Source organism: Cuculus canorus, chromosome 7 (genome assembly GCF_017976375.1).
Source record: "Cuculus canorus isolate bCucCan1 chromosome 7, bCucCan1.pri, whole genome shotgun sequence".
Lineage (NCBI taxonomy): Eukaryota > Metazoa > Chordata > Aves > Cuculiformes > Cuculidae > Cuculus > Cuculus canorus.
Window position 1 is genome coordinate 3,491,213 of NC_071407.1, and position 16,565 is coordinate 3,507,777.

Below are 16,565 nucleotides of genomic sequence, written 5' to 3' on the forward strand. Positions count from 1 at the left end.
CTTTCCTTTCCTTTCCTTTCCTTTCCTTTCCTTTCCTTTCCTTTCCTTTCCTTTCCTTTCCTTTCCTTTCCTTTCCTTTCCTTTCCTTTCCTTTCCTTTCCTTTCCCTTCCTTTCCTTTCCTTTCCTTTCCTTTCCTTTCCTTTCCTTTCCTTTCCTTTCCTTTCCTTTCCTTTCCTTTCCTTTCCTTTCCTTTCCTTTCCTTTCCTTTCCTTTCCTTTCCTTTCCTTTCCTTTCCTTTCCTTTCCTTTCCTTTCCTTTCCTTTCCTTTCCTTTCCTTTCCTTTCCTTTCCTTTCCTTTCCTTTCCTTTCCTTTCCTTTCCTTTCCTTTCCTTTCCTTTCCTTTCTCCTTCCCCCTTCTTCCTTTCCCCCTTCTTCCCTTTCCCCTTCCTTTCTCTTCTTCGCTCACCACCTCTTCTCTCGCCTCCCTCAATTTCCTATTTGCGACGCTTAGGCCCCAGCGTTGGCTCCTTCACTCCGCGACACCGCCTCGGACAAAGACTGGGTCCCGTGGGGACGAGGGCCGTTATTCCTCCAGTGGGAGCAGGATAAGACCCGTGGGGCTGAGCCGCCCTGGCACGGATGTCACATTCTGCCTTTCCGCCACGATGCCATCCGCCGGGAAACGCGCGGCTGCCCCAGCCAGCTTCAGGTGGGTAAAAATTCCCAGGCGGGCGGAGGCCGGGGCGGAGAGGAGCGCGCCTGATGGATATTCCGGTGTTTGTGTGAAAAATTCTCAGGGAAAATTCTTTCTCTCTCAGGCCCCTAAACTCTTTGTGAATGGGGCCAGTGCAACATGTGGCCTTTCACCTCGCCCAAGAACCACTGCCAGACAGCCACACTCGGAGAATTGTTTGTTAATAGTCCAATTAGATAATTGCCATCTTTCACTCCTTTTGCTCTACATTTCCCATAAAGGAATGAATAAGGAGAGCAGCATGAAGAGGGCTTCTGCCCTGCAAGGTGACAAGAAGGACTGGAGCATGCTCTTTGCACAAGGCCATTTGCTTGAATTGAATCATTGTAGCCTAATCAATGGTCTTATTGGATTACTGGCTGTTGCGGTTCTCAAAGATATTGTAGCGGAGACAATGAAATAGCTAGAGTAAAACTTTTTTCTCCTTTAGTGGATCACGCAGTTGAGATTTTTTACGGGCTATCTCTCTCTCTCCCTCCCTCCCTTCCTCCCTCTCTCTTTCTTTCTCCCCCTCTCCCTTTCTCCCCCCTCCTGGATCCGCTGCACACAAAGCTGGCTTTTTTTTTTTTTTTTTTCCCTGCTTTTTTTTTTTTTTTTTTCTCCCCAATGAGCACTCTCTGCGAATGGGTTCAGTGCTGGCGAAGGTGCGGAATTAGCACACACACATATGCACGCACACATACACGCACGCAGAGGGAGAAGCACAAAAAGCAACTCTCGGGGACTGAAATAAGGAGAGGTAGGAGTTTAAGATGGCTGTCTGGGGGGAGATGCGATAAGGAGGATTTCTGCCATCCAAGAGAACCTGCTGCCTCGGAGACATCTGCCCAAAGGAAGAACTTTTTGCTGTGTATCCGTGCTGGGGATCTGTTTGTTTGTTTCGAATTCAGGGGGATTTTTTTTTTTTTCCTTCTTTTTTTTTTTCCCACCCCCTTACAACTGCATTTTTCCAGCCCTTCCTCGCAGCTTTATTCAGATTTTTTGGAGAAAGCCACTATATAATCGTGAGGTCAAAGGCATACTGAAGAAAGTTAATAATGGCTGCTAATTCAGGGTGAATCTTGTCAAAAGTTTTGGTGTTTTTTTTTTTTTCCCCTCTCCCTCCCCTTTTTTTTCCTCTCTCTCCTTTTTTTTTTTTTTTTTTCTGGAAGTCTCAGTCTTTTGATTGTGTGTTTCCTGAAAGCAAGACCAATCATTTCAGTTTATTCACTGGCTAAACTCTACTTGATTGGGGACAAGCACACAAACCATCCATTACGATCTGATATATTATCCAAACAATTTAGTGTATTCATGAGGTAACCTAAATGTGGAGGCTGCAAAATTACCCGTAATCAATTGAAACAGCGAGTGCGCGTCCCTCTGGGTGTCTAACAACTACATGTCTCTGTAATAAGGCAGACATTAAATCATTTTAGAGTTGTACTGTCGAGTACCTGATCACTGGGAGCTCTGGGAAGCTGGACACTCACATTAGGACGCTGGGACTGAGGAAGCTGCTGCTTTTCCAGTGGGATAAAACCCGACCTTCCTTACTCAAGGTGCTTTACAGATCCCCACCGATTTGACCCCGAGCCGGGCAATATCCAGCGTAGACTTCGTCGCCTTCTTCTCCTACTCGGCTCTGGTTTTCCTTGGCTGTTTTTTATTTCGGTTGGGTTTTTTTCTTTGGTTTTTTTTTTTCTTGTTTTGTTTTTTATTGGTTTTTTTTTTTAATTGCACTACATGTTTGGGAAACAAGACAAAATGGACGTTAGATGCAATTCAGAGACTGAAGCGAACCGGGTCTCGAAGAACGGACATAAAGAGGGCAAGGACAGCAAAGGGGCTGAAGGAAATATTTCTACTTCTTTTTTGAAGGATCAACAAGGGACTTTTTCTGCCTCTGCAGCCACGGAAGATTGTAATAAAAGTAAATCTAGTTCTGCTGACCCGGACTATTGCAGGAGGATCCTAGTTAGAGGTAGGAGACTGAGGTATTTCGCGAGGAAGGGGGGGAAGGTGAGCGCTCCTCACGCCCGGGAGCTTTGGGCATTTTCTCCCTTTGCCTTTACTCCTTCATTGGGTTAAAGCCCTTCTTAGGGCTCCGGGGGGGAGCTCCCACCCTCCCCCCCCCCGGCCGGGCTGTGCCCTGCAGCCCCTCTCCAGCCACCCTTATTCCAAGGAATTCCCACCCGCGCAAAGTTAAGCCGCGCTGGTTCCTCCCCGCACCGCGCCAGCTCCGCGCTCTTTATTTCCCACCCCCCCACACCCCCTCCCCTGCTTTGCAGCTTTCCAGGGGGGCTCATCCCGCAGGGATCCCCCTCTTTGGGGGGCCGCAGCTCCCTCGGGGGGACCCCGCTCTGCCCCGCGCCCCTTCCGCGCATCCCGCGGCCGCGCACAAAGGAGAGTCCTCCCCGAAGGATGGGGGTTCCCACGGCTCCCCCTGCCCCGCATCCCAGCGGAAAGGCGTATTTTTAAACAGCCGCCACCCTTAAAATCAACGCGAAAAAACAACGAAGGGCTTTTAATTTTATTTTTTAAAATATATACAGTTATACATTTTATTTTCCTCAACGCTCCCAGGTTGAACCAAATAAATAATTCTATTCCTACTCCCTAAATACACATATATATTTAAATACCTGAAGAAATGTCGATGTTATTAGGTGCGGTTTAGGGGAGGAGGGAGAGAACGGAATCGGAACAAAATTAGTGCGAAGCAGGCCTTGTAAACAATAATTAATCCTTACGCGACCGATTGACCCGGAGAGGGGTCAGATTAAAATGATGTGGTTGTCTCCGATTTAAAACGGACCGAGGAGGTAAAATTATGGACGGCAAAGTTGGGAAGGTTTTAATGTAAGAGGAATCCGGCTCTAGCTTGACACTCAGGTTAATAAGATTTGTCCCGCTTGCCCTCGGTCGGGGCTACCAGAAAAGTGAGGTTTCTGCCGGCTGTTTGGTGCCTTGGATTGGTTTTTCCTCTCCTTCTTTTCCTCTTTGCCCAAACCCTGAAGCAGCGGCGGTGGGGATGCTTTCCCGGGATGCTGGGTGGGTTGGAGGTGTCCCCAGGTTGGCGGTGGGCAGGGAGCCAGCTCCCGATGCCCACAAAGCACTTGCCTGGTTATTTCTTTGCATGGGAAATTTGTTTATAATAATAATACTAATAGTAATAATAATAATAATAATAATAATAGTAATAATAATAAGGAGGAGGTTTGATATTTTGGGGGTCGGCGAGGGGTGTGTGGCGGCTTCCAGCAAGCCCTACCCCGGAGCCCAGGGGGAACAAAGAGTAGCCCTGCTCTCCAGGCACAAAGCCCGGCCTGAAGGATCTCTCCCCACCCTCCCAGAAGGGCCGTGGGTGACACCGCCGCGTCGTACTGGCAGGGCAACAAATTCAAGCCAGTTTTAAACGGGCTGAGGGGATTATTTCCAGAGTCCTGTGGCCCCCGCCTTCTTTTTCTCTTGGTTTATTTTTTTTCCCCCCTTCCCTGGGCTCGGCGTCCGCAATCCCAGGGACTCTGCTCCATCCTAACTCGGGTCTGGGTTTTGAAAGAGCTGGCGGCTGCTCTTTCCCCCCCGCAAAAAATAGTAATAATCAAAAAGAGAGGGAAAAAAAACCCAAACCCAGAGAGAAGGGATGTTTGGGTGTAAAGCTGACTGCTCCTTTCTTTGCCAGATGCCAAAGGTTCAATCAGAGAGATTATTCTGCCTAAGGGGCTCGATCTGGACCGTCCCAAGCGGACCCGCACCTCCTTCACGGCCGAGCAGCTCTACCGCCTGGAGATGGAATTCCAGCGCTGCCAGTACGTCGTGGGGCGGGAGCGCACCGAGCTCGCCCGTCAGCTCAATCTCTCCGAGACTCAGGTAGCCCCAGAGGGACGGGACCCCCGTCTGCCCTGCCCTGCCCTCCGCGGGAACCCCGCTCCCCGCGCCGCGCAGCATCCTGCCCGCCCCTTGCGCGCCTTTTGCTCACCGCCGCGCAGGTCCCGGGAGCTGTCGGGCAGGGGCTCGAGGGGGCAGGGGTCGCCCCCGAGTGCCCACGCGTGTCCGGGCAGTGGTGGGAGGGTTGGAGGAGGTGATGCCCGCCCGAGGGTCGGAGCCGGGGATGCAGGGATGGAGCCCGGGATGATGCGTGGATGTCCCGGCGTGGGACCTGTAGCTGCGTATGGCCAGTGAAAGGGGGGGGCTGCTGGCCAAGGGGGTCCCGCGGCCCTTCCGAGCTTGGCCACGAAGCCAACCCCCCTCCAGGGGCTCGGTTCTCGGGGTTCCCCGCCACAGCCGGAGCTCGGAGAAGCAAGGAGCGAGAGGCCGAGCCTCTCCCAACCCGCAGCGAGCAGAAAACAGCTGCGAAAAGCCGAGGCTGGTACCTTGCCTCGGGGGGCTGCTGGCTTCGAGGCCTTTGGGGACCAGAGACTAAGAAGTTTGGGCCGTATTTTGAATCCTCGTGTTTCCAAGGGAGGAGAATTTCTCCCTCCATCCTGCAGGACAGGGCGGCCAGGCGGGTTCAGACTGTGCGAGAATGCGGAGAAGCAGCTAAAAACATGAAACTTCTGAAAGTTGGTTTCATATTCCTGCAAAATATCATACAACAATAAATCCCCTGACAAGCTAATTAGCTTTTTCCTTTCGGATAGGAATGACGAGTTCGATAGCTCATAGGGTACAGAAACCGCCTCGGGTGGTTTTTTTTTAGTTTGTTTTGGAGTTGTGGGGTTTTCTTTTTTTTTGCTTTTATATTTTTAGAGGGGTTTCCAGGATTCCTTCTTCCGGTTAAATATTGTTTAAAATGTTTGGGAGAGGAAGGAGACTGTCCAGACTGGGAGAGTGGGAGTGAAGCTGCTGTTGGACCCCAGGAAAAGCAGCCTGAGCGGGGCTGGGGGCGGTGGCAGCGTGAGGGGTCCCTGCAAAGGGGACGAGGTCACCTTGCGGGGTCCCTTAACTGGGGCAGGGGCCGGTGGCATCGTGCAGGGTCCCTGCAGCCGGGCTGGGGGGCAGTGGCACAATGCTGGGTCCCTGAAGTGGGGTCAAGGGGTGGTGGCAGCTTGCAGGGTCCTTGCAGAGGGGTCGGGGACTGGTGGCACCGTGCAGGGTCCGTGCAGTGGGGCCGGAGGCACCATGTGGGGTCCCTGAAGTGGGGTCAAGGGGCAGTGTCAGAGTGCAGGGACCCTGCAGCGGTCAAAGGGTCACCGTGCAGGGTCTCTAGAGCGGGGACAGGGTCACAGCGCAGGGTCCCTGCGGCAGGGCTGGTGGCAGCGTGAGGGGTCCTTCCAGTAGGGCCCGGAGGCAGTGGGAGCGTGCAGAGTCCCTGCAGTGGGGCCGGAGTCCATCATGCAGGCCTGCTGGGGCTCGGGCTGAGCTCCTTAGAATAAAGCGGTGGGGAAAGGACTAGACCCAACTCCCAGAGAGCTACTGGAGTACAGTAGAATAGGATGAAGTGAGATCAGGTGAAAGATAACAGGGTGATAAAAAGAGCTAAAGGCTCCTGGGTTCCCCTCTGCTCCCCCCGGGCGCAGCCCAGAGCAGGGAGCACCCAGGCTAAGGGGTAGTGGGGGTCGCTTTGTGCGTTTTTGAAACACTCCCTGTTAACGAGTGTCCGTCTGGGGCCCTTCTGCCCTCCCCTGCATCCTTACCCACATCCTTCCCCTGCGTTCTTCCCTGCATCCTTTCCCCCACATTCCTCCCTGCAACCTTTCCCTGCTTCCTTTTCCTGTGTCCTTCCCTGCATCCTTTCCTCTGCATCCTTCCCTGCATCCTTTCCCCTGCATCCTTTCCTGTACCCTTCCTCTACACCCTCCCCCACACCCTGTATCCTCCTCCTGCACCCCACATTCTTTCCCCCACATCCGTCCCCTGTATCCTTTCCTGCATCTTTCCTCTGCATCCTGCATTCTTCCCCCGCACCCCACATTCTTTTCCCCACATCTTTCCTCTCATCCTTCCCCTTCAACCTTCCCCGCATCCTTTTCCCCCTCATCCTTCCTCGTATCCTTCTCCACATCCTTTTTCCCTTCACCTTTCCCCACATCCTTTTCCCCCTCATCCTTCCCTACATCCTTCCCCGCATCCTTTTCCTCCTCGTTCTTCCCCACATGCTTTTCCCACTCATCCTTCTCCACATCCTTTTCCCCTTCATCCTTCCTTGCACCCTTTTCCCCTTCATCCTTTTCCCCTTCATCTGTCCCTTCATCCTTCCTCGCATCCTTTTCCCCTTCATCCTTTTCCCCTTCATCTTCCCCTTCATTCTTCCTCTCATCCTTTTCCCCTTCATCCTTTCTCACATCCTTTTCCCCTCATCCTTCCCCGCATCCTTTTCCTCCTCATCCTTCCCCACATCCTTTTCCTCTTCATCCTTTTCCCCTTCATCCTCCCCCCTTCATCCTTCCTCGCATCCTTTTCCCCTTCATTCTTCATTGCATCGTTTCCCCCTTCATCCTTCCCCGCGTCCTTTTCCCCTTCGTATTTCCTTGCATCCTTTTCCCCCTCATCCTTCCTTGCATCCTTTTCCCCTTCATCCTTTCTCACATCCCTTTTCCCCTTCATCCTTTCTCACATCCCTTTTCCCCTTCATCCTTCCCCGCACCCTTTTCCCCTTCATCCTTCCCTGCATCCTTTTCCCCTTCACCCTTGCCCCCTTCCCCCTTCCCCCCCATCCTTTCCCCCCGTTCCCGGGGTCCCGGGGCAGCGGGCGGTGGGGAGGGGGGGTTGTTTCGCGCCCCTCCCCCGGGCTCTGACCCTGCCTCTCTCCCCAGGTCAAGGTCTGGTTCCAGAACCGCCGCACCAAGCAGAAGAAGGACCAGGGCAAGGACTCGGAGCTGCGCTCGGTGGTGTCGGAGACGGCGGCCACCTGCAGCGTGCTGCGGCTGCTGGAGCAGGGCCGGCTGCTCTCCCCGCCGGGGCTGCCGGGGCTGCTGCCCCCCTGCGCTCCGGGGGCGCTGGGCTCGGCGCTGCGGGGCCCGGGGCTACCGGCGGGGGGCGGCTCGGCGGCGGCTGCCGGCGGCTCGGGCTCCCCGCACCCCCCGGGCGGCAGCGGCTCGGCGGGGCCGCCGCAGCCCGCAGCGCTGCACGGCGCGGGGCACGGGCTGTTCGGGCTGCCGGTGCCCGCGCTGCTCGGCTCGGTGGCCGGGCGCCTCTCGTCCTCGCCCCTGGCCGTGGCCGGCTCGCTGGCGGGCAACTTGCAAGAACTCTCTGCCCGCTACCTGAGCTCGTCCGCCTTCGAGCCCTACTCCCGGACCAACAATAAAGAGAGCGCTGAGAAAAAAGCACTGGACTGACTCCAAGTAACTTCCCCGTATTTATATTTATAGCCTCTTATTTGTGGCGCTATTTAAAGCCTCCCCTTCCTTCTCCCCCCCTCGCACCCCCTCGCCGTGGGTCTCCCTGCCCCGCGGGTCCGTCTGTCCGCTCGGGGAAGGAAGGGGGGGGGGGGGGGTTGGCTGTTTGTCCGTCTGTTCGTTTGCTTCGACCGCCGATAGGAAAGGGAGAGCGGCTGGGGAGAGCGCCTTGGCCGGCAGAAACAGCTCGGAGAGGAAGACGGAGCTGCCAGGTGATGCTCGGTTGGGTTTCTTTTTACCCCAGGTGATGCTCGGCTGGTTTTTCTTTTTACTCCAGGTGATGCTCAGTTGTTTTTTACCCCAGGTGAAGCTCGGCTGGGTTTTTTTTTAACCCTAGGTGATGTTCAGCTGGGTTTTTTTTTTTTACCCCAGGTAATACTTGGTTGTTTTTTTTTTACCCCAGCTGATGCTCGGTTTTTTTACCCCAGCTGATGTTCGGGTGTTTTTTACCCCAGCTGATGCTCAGGTATTTTTTACCCCAGCTGATGCTCATTTTTTTTTTACCCCAGCTGATGCTTGGGTATTTTTTACCCCAGCTGATGTTTGGGTATTTTTTACCCCAGCTGATGCTCGGGTTTTTTTTACCCCAGCTGATGCTCAGGGTTTTTTTACCCCAGCTGATGTTCGGGTATTTTTTACCCCAGCTGATGCTCGGTTGTTTTTTTTTAACCCCAAGCAATGCCCGGCTGTTTTTTTTTTTTACCCCAGGTGATACTCGGTTGGTTTTTTTTCCCCTACCCCAGGTGATGCTCCCTTGGGTTTTTTTTTAACCCCCTCTCCCCTCCCCACGCTTCAGTGTTTCCTAAGCGCAAAGGTTTAGGAGCATCCTCGCTATTTGCCCTACAAACCAGCCAGGAAAACGCCCAGCAACTTTCCTTTTCCACCAGAAATCTTGGATGTGGGAAGGGCCGGAACGGACTGCCTTGAAAACACACGCAAGAAGCGGGAAGACAAAACCCAGTGGCTGCAGAGATTTACAATAAAACTGTCTCTCCCTCCGAGATAACACAACGCCCCTTTTTTTTCCTTATTGGATTCCCACGGGCCAGTCCTGCTGCCCTTATCTGCAAAAGCAAATCCGCAGATAAATAACGGCAGTGGTGACTCGATTTGCATCCACATCTGTTGCGATGGTAATTTTTCTCTTTTTTTTTTTCTCCCCCTCCTATTTGATTTTTTCCAAATAATTTCAATTTTCGATCAAAAAAAAAAATCTTTAGCCTTCCTTCCTCCTAAAATAACTCTCTCATGTATCACTCACACTTCATTTAATATGAATGGAAAGTATAAAAATGGTACCTTTTGTTGTTATTTTTGTACTTTAAAATACATCTATGTAATAATATTATTTTTAATTTTTTTCCTTCATAATTCTTACTGCTATTTTCTCCACAAACGTGTATTTCACCTTCTAATATTCCGAATCGAATATTTCCTGTTCAATTTCAGTACTTGAATTTGCCAGAAAAGGGATGCTGTACTTAGTTAGTTCTTTGGGGGGGGGGAAAGATGATTTCTTTACTTTGGTTTTAAGTTTCTTTTCTTTCTTTAAACTTTAACACAATGGCGTTTACAAAACTGTATAAATACGTGCCACCAAACTGTAACCAAAAAACAAAAAAATACAAAAAGTGGAATGGTTGCTGTAGTAAATAGAATTAATTCTAGACCAGAACTGGACAGAAGGAGCTGGACAGAAAGAAAAATAGTAATTTTATTGTAAATTATTTACGTCTGAAGTTTCTAGGCAACTAGTCGGAAAAAAAATAATGAATGACTCGAGCGCTGAGCCCTTGCTACTAACTTTTGTTCTGAATGTTTTGGATATTTGGATGTTTTGTATTTATGTGGTGAGAGTGAAATATATTATATCTATATGATGATGGAATTAGGTGTATTTTCGTCTTATATTCGCAGCACCCGATTTGCCTTCATCTAATACGTGCGCTGCCAAAAGAAAAAAAAAAATCCGATCCTGATGTAACCCTCCCAAATTTTTATTTCATTTTAATTTTATTTTTCATTCCAAAGCGGGGAGGGTGGGGGTTGTGATGTCTGTTTGGTGGAGTGGGATCTCTTCTTCCTGGGGCATTCCTGGTCCTCTCCCCAGCTTCAACCCAGCCCTCGCAGCGCTCCACGGGCCCAATCCCGTCACCGTGGCTGTGACCGTGGCCGTGACCGGGGTGATGTGTCCCTCCACGGGGAAGTGAACCGGGTTCTGGGGCTGCCTTGGTGCCACCACCGGGTCCTGCTGCCGCTCGTTTCTACCTCTGCAGCGGGTACCAGGCCTGGAAGATGCTTATGGATGCACATACGTCTGTGCGTATCTCTCTGTATATATCTATAGAAGCATATAGAATTATAAATGCATATGTATATGAATATATGAATATATACATATGCTTGTGTGCATAAATATGGATATTTCTAAGTATTTTCTAAACACCTCTTCTTTCCATCCTATCTGGCAACTCAGCCCTTCGCTGAGAAGCCGGTGCTGGGCAGAACCGATGTTATTCAGGAGCTCCTCCAGGGTTTCCCTCTGGTCCCTGGTTCCCGGCGCAGGCTCCGCTGGGCTTTGCTGTGAGCCCGGATGGCTCAAAATTAAGAGGGAATGATGTGATGGCGATTTGTTTTGGTGTGGCTTTTTTTAAGTGTGTAGAAGTGACGTGGGGAAGGGCAACCCGGGGTGAAGGAGGGGATCGCAGGTGACATTTGGAGAGGTGACATTGAAACAGCTGGTCAAGACTGAAAGACTTCAAGGGGAGGGAATGGGAAGGGAAGCAGTCTTAAAAGAGCTGGGTGAGGCAAAACCAGGGGAGAGAAGGTAGGTTTTGGTTTCTGCTCTGCACAGCATCACCCGCAGCCCTGGACAAAGAGAGGAGCCCTGGCCTGGGTTGTCTTTGCCAAGGAGGCAATCGCCACGGCTCCAGCCTTCCCTGGGCTGCCCTGCGTGGAGGTGCCCATCATGAACTTGCCCTGTCCTGCATAGACCTCTCTGTTGAGGTGTTTCACTGCCCACATCTGCCGCTGCACTCTGACCCGCGAGGAGCACCAGCACGAATGTGTCTCAGGTGCCTCCAACCGAAAAGAAGATTTGTCTGCTGTTGTGTTTTTTTTTTCAACTGGAGACAGGAGCGGGGTTCCTGCCCCCTCACACGGGCACCGTGAGGCCCTTTTTCCCTGGTCATTGGCCTGACCTGCAGTCAGGGCTGGAGCCACGGTCACTGCAAGCTCTTTACTTCTTGCCTAAGGCAATCTAAGCCAGTATCAAGCAAAATTGCCTGCACTAAAGCAGAAAACCTACAGCTTTGCAGCCCTCCTCAGCAGGAGAGAAAGACATTTTTATTCCTATCCCTGTTATTACTAATTATTTATGAATACTTCTGAATCGGGATGTTAAGGGGTATTGTCTTAACATTCAAGTAAAATAAATACTTGAAGATATTCATTTTTTTTCTTATCTCCTTTAAATTTCACCTGTCCCAGCGCTGGACCGGAGGCTGCTTTTGGGCTGGGGTTCAGAGCAACAGGCAATGGATCTTCGCTCCAGGGTCAGTGCGGTCCTGTTTCAGTCCCCGCTTGTCACTCAGGTCAAAACCTTGGACCTCAACCAGGAGAGAGGCAATGTATTATTCCCTATGAAACTTTCTGCGTCTCAAATACACGGGGTTCCTGGGTGCCGCAACCCCTCCTCTCTGCAGGACAACAAACTAAACCAAGTTCATCTGATTTCTGTAAAATGGGGAGGAAAAACCATTTGTAGCTCTGTCCTGCGTAGGACAAGACAAAAAATCACGCACATGTACATCAATATACAGAGAGCCTGAACAGAAAAAGCTGCTAATAAATAATAGTCCCATTTCTTTCTTTTTTTGCCAACTACACCAAAGCTGTTTCAAAGCTGTGTGCTGCCTGGAGCCACTGCTTGCTTGTTCCTATTGAAATGCTGGATTTTATTCTCCTGGAGCAATGAACACAAACCACCTTCCTGAAACCACCGGCTGCTGAAAGGTTTCGTTGTGTTTCACGCAGTACCGTTATCTGTGCCCATCACTGCAGCATCTGAGCTCAAATCGAGGGATGCTGGGCTCGTGTCAGTGTGAGAGGTGGGGATATTTAGTAGGGAAGTGAAATAAATATAAATCTATCTCTGACGTGTTTATTTTAAAGGAAATAATGAAAATATTTCTGCATCAGGCAGACTTGCTCAAACTTTCCTTCCGCAGCAGCTACCCGCAGGACTTGGGGTGAGCAAGCAGGAACAAAGACTGAGGGCAGCGTGGGTTATTTCAGTTTGTTCAGCTGAACCCAAGGAATATTTTCACAGGTACACTGACAGAACGCCCGTTCCTGTGGCTTTCAGGAAGGGGAAACCACCCCAAGATCAGCTCTGGAGGACCCCGGGTGTACACAGAACAACGTTCACTGGGTCCGTGTAGGGAAAAGAGGAATTAGCCTATTTAGAGGATTTTTTTTCTAAAGCATTTGCCCACCCACTTAACATAGGCCCTGCTTTATTTGCTGCTCCTCCATATCCCTCAAGCCAGGGATTAGTGCAGCCTCTGACCACTTTGTCTCCATTTGCAACCCTGTCATCAGCCCAAGATACATGACCTTGTGACATGTAAAAAAGCGCACAAGGTCCCTGATTAACTTCAGGGTATTTTATTTCTTTAGAGAAAAGAAAAACACTTCAAAAGAATAACTCTCCAACAGAATCAAGTCCCAGTCACCCGCAAGTGTTTAACAAAATTGCTAGGGAAGCTAAAGCGAAATCCATGGATGTGACGCTGTCTGTGCAGCAGCCGTAACATGAACTGTGGCTCTGGACCAGGTACAGGAGCTGGCATGAAACGTTTCTGACTCAGATGTAAGAACTCTCTAATAAGCAGTTTACTCCTCTCCTTGCCGCTTCTAATAATTACTGAGAAACTTAAGTGCAGTGTTTATTGTCTTTCTATATGTAGTCATTACTGTTAATGCTTTCTTCATGTCTATGTGAGCGGCTGAGTGGAATTTGAACGCTGCCTTAAATATTTCTATATGTGAGTCCCACAATCACTCATATGTAGAACAAAAATTATTACACTTTGCATATTCATTTTCCACTTTTTATGAACATGAATAGTCCCAAGTTCTGCCATCAGAAGCAGCAGAACAGACGTTCCCGAGCTACCTTTGGCAACCAAGTCCTTTTAATTCCCTTTTACCACGCTACCTCTTCTTCGTCTCCTTTCTACACTAACAATCAAAATCCTTTCCACTTCTTTTCATGCACACTTCTTGCAAACTGCACTTAATATAACTGTTTGCCAAGAGGTGCTGCCTTTTCTTTCATACTCTCCCCGTGAAAAAAACAAAGTAATAAATTCCCAGAGCCTTTTTCTCTTCAGCTATCTGCAGCCCATTCTTCTGTTTGATCCCCGTGCTGTGAGCAGCGACGAAAACATCGCACCAGTAAGGATTTGCCCAGAATACAAACCTTTACCCGACACGTGGTATTATGGCCAATGCAAGAAGACTGGAACCCACGCCTCGTCTGCTGAGTTGTCAAAGACTGGGTGAATGAAATGTGTTTTCTGTCTTCCAGCTGAAGCAGCCAAGGACCCAGATGTAGCAGAGGACAAAGAAAACAAACCAATCCAATCCACACAAGGCTGGTCCACAAAATTTGTAGCAGGACAGGGTATTTCTACACAGTAGAAACCTCTTCCTACATCCCAGCAGCACATCACCAAAGGTGCGTGAGAAACAGGCTGTGAGATTGATGGAAAACCAAAGGGAAACTGATTTTTCAATTCTGCCCTCAAAACAAAAGAAAATGAAAGCTAAGATGAATTCGAATTGTTTCTAGGGTCGGCATCCCTTACATATTCAACAATTCTCTTTCTGTTAGCCTGGCTGCACGGGGAACAATCCAGAGAGAATTTTGCAAGGGAAATGTCACGGAGTTATTGTCCTTTTAAAGTCCCTTCCATAAATTTGTTTGTAATATTTTATTGCACAGAAAAGAAAGGGAGGTAAAAAGAAATTCATGCTGGCAAGCATCACATTGGCAAGTCAGGAGCTGTGGCGTCAGGGATTCAGCCTGGACGTTGGGAAGGAAGCCAGCCAGAACATGGAGATGAGGAAGGTTACTGAGACCGCACCAGGGAAAAAGTTGAAGATAACGACGCGGAAGGTCAAATGAAAGAAGTTCTTCACCCTGACTATGAAAAAGATGTCGGAGAGAGAAGCAAGTGGAGAACAAGATGGCATGTGTACAGAAGCATGGAAGGATGTCCTCATGGCCTAACCCCTAGCCTTAAATTAAGAACAGGAGACCTGTTATTGTTTGCACCAGAATTTCTGTTTGATCCTAAGAGTCTTGTAAGTCATTGCTCAGTGAATTTCTTGCTTTTCTTCCTCTGAAATGGGAATACTGATACTCATCTAAGCCTACGCAGAAGGAGGTATCGGTGCACTCTTGCTTCAATGGAGATCAGGCAAAAGTTTAACCAAAAATTTAACAGCCACCACAGTCAACTCCAATTCACTGTTTGCCGTCATTATCTCTCACTAGCCCTGCTTTTTCTTCTTTTCTCTCCTTTTATTTTCTCCCTGATCTCTTCAATTTAAACCTCTAAACCGTGCCTACCACTAGATGATCATAATCTTTTGAGGCCTCTAAACACAAATTTTCATAAACCAAATCCTAGATGGAAATCAGTAGTCAGGAGAATAAAGTATCTGTTGCCATAAAGAGCTAAGGAGGGATAAACAGGCAATCCAAGGCATCCTGAGTGCACACTCCAAAATAATCTCTGTACTTCTCTGGACGCAGCATTGCGAACATGCTCGAGATCAGCTGATTAGAGACATGAATTAGTGAATAAGCACCCATTTCATCAGGTGTTGAGGGGGTCTTTAATTGTGCTCAAGCTCCAAATGTGAAACTTTATACCATGGCCACAGCTGTTAAAACAACAGAGCCTTATGGAAACAGTCTTGGATTACTGGTCCCATGGAGTGAAACATTTTTAATGAAAGGGATTATGCTTATTATTTCCAGTGCATTGTGTCTTCTTAGATATTCTGAGTGTCATTATTATTATTTGCCAAGAGAACTGATATTTACTGCCACTTAAAGGTGTTCACATGAATATTTAATACTTTCCTCTGTTGGCATAGTTCTAATACGGTCTCAGGGAGAATAGTGTGAGAGACATAAATTAGTTGCCCTTTATTAAACCTAAGATGCTAGAAAACTTGGTGTATTTGTTTCTATCCCACTTGTCAGTTCTCCTTTTGCATTTATGTGGTGAAATCATATCCTTTGTCACATAGAGTTTAAATGTTTTGTGAGAAGGTGATATTGGCAGTTACTGCCTTCAGTTTCAGTATAGGACAGTTATGTTCAGAATAACTTTTTTCTTTTTTTTAATTAGAAGAGTCAAGTCAGGGAAAATCCAGATATAACAATTTCGGCTTTTAAGTATGGAATTTATTTATTGCAAAGGGAATGGACAAATCATATAAGTGGCATTTCCAGTTCGTGTTTTAGTCTGTATTGAATTTCCAGTTTAAGCTCTTGAAGTTTCTATCCAAGACTGTGGCAGTCAGACTCACTGGTAGGACTCCTGCAGGGAAATATCTTGTTTGGTATGTGTGGACCTTCACAGAAGCAAGGTCTAAGATGTGTACATAAAAGGAGAAGTAACCATCTAACCAGGCAGGTCAAACTTCTGCGGCACGTCTTAAACTTTTAAGAAGTTTCTTCAATGCCAAGAACAAATACATGGAGGTTATTTAACAGGCTGCCCAGGGAGGTGGTCGAGTCGCCTTCCCTGGAGGTGTTTAAGGAATGGGTGGATGAAGTGCCTAGGGACATGGTTTAAGGAGTGTTAGGAATGGTTGGACTTGATGATCCAATGGGTCCTTTCCAACCTTGTGATTCTGTGATTCTGTGATTTGAGGAAACCGGATTAATGAGGAAAATGTGAACCTCAATGAATACAGTATCTATTATAAAGTGGTTTAAAAAAAAACAAGTAAAGAAGAAATATTGTCATTGTGATGGAAGGTGTCCAAATTCTACTGCTCAGAATACGTCTCTAGAAATCTCTTCCTGTGAATAGGAGTTTTGAGTATGTACTAACCTTTTTTGGGCTCTAGGGGACAGTGAGTACTGTTTCTGTGATGGGATGGTGTTCCTGTCTCAAAGCTTCTTCAAGAGCCAAACCTTGAGTATCTGTCTGGATATAATTAGTACAAAACCTGAGGTCTGAGCTTGATCTCCATTTTGCTATTTACAGCTCAGACAAATTTTCTAATGTTCTGGCTACATTTCTGTGTGGTGGTGTTGGACAGTCGGACGCATGAATCTAAGCGGAAAGACACAATGCAACCCTTCAGAGCACCAGCTCAGCCAATGAGAGCTTAAGGCATAATAATTTCAGACAAAGCCTATCATCTTTTTCTGCAAGAGCGTCCTGAGCACTGGTGATGTTACATAAACAAATTAATAACGAGATCAATAAGATTCCTAGGATACCTTTGTGTGTAGCTG

At 48.7% G+C, this 16,565-nt stretch overlaps 1 protein-coding gene across 2 annotated transcripts in view; it reads left to right on the top strand.

The window, feature by feature from the left end:
* The first annotated feature begins 1,904 nt into the window (after positions 1 to 1,904).
* Positions 1,905 to 16,565, top strand: part of VAX1 (ventral anterior homeobox 1) — a 32,425-nt gene continuing 17,764 nt past the window's right edge. The window contains exons 1-4 of one of the 2 annotated variants that reach the window (XR_008450706.1): positions 1,905 to 2,658; positions 4,360 to 4,547; positions 7,433 to 7,960; positions 8,902 to 9,147. Coding sequence is in view for 1 of the 2 variants with exons in the window: in XM_054071722.1 (XP_053927697.1) it covers positions 2,421 to 2,658; positions 4,360 to 4,547; positions 7,433 to 7,954 (948 nt within the window). In the remaining variant the exon portion in view is untranslated. Of the gene's footprint in view, positions 2,659 to 4,359; positions 4,548 to 7,432; positions 7,961 to 8,901; positions 9,797 to 16,565 lie in introns of those variants that run through there. The other variant, XM_054071722.1, reaches the window with a different exon arrangement.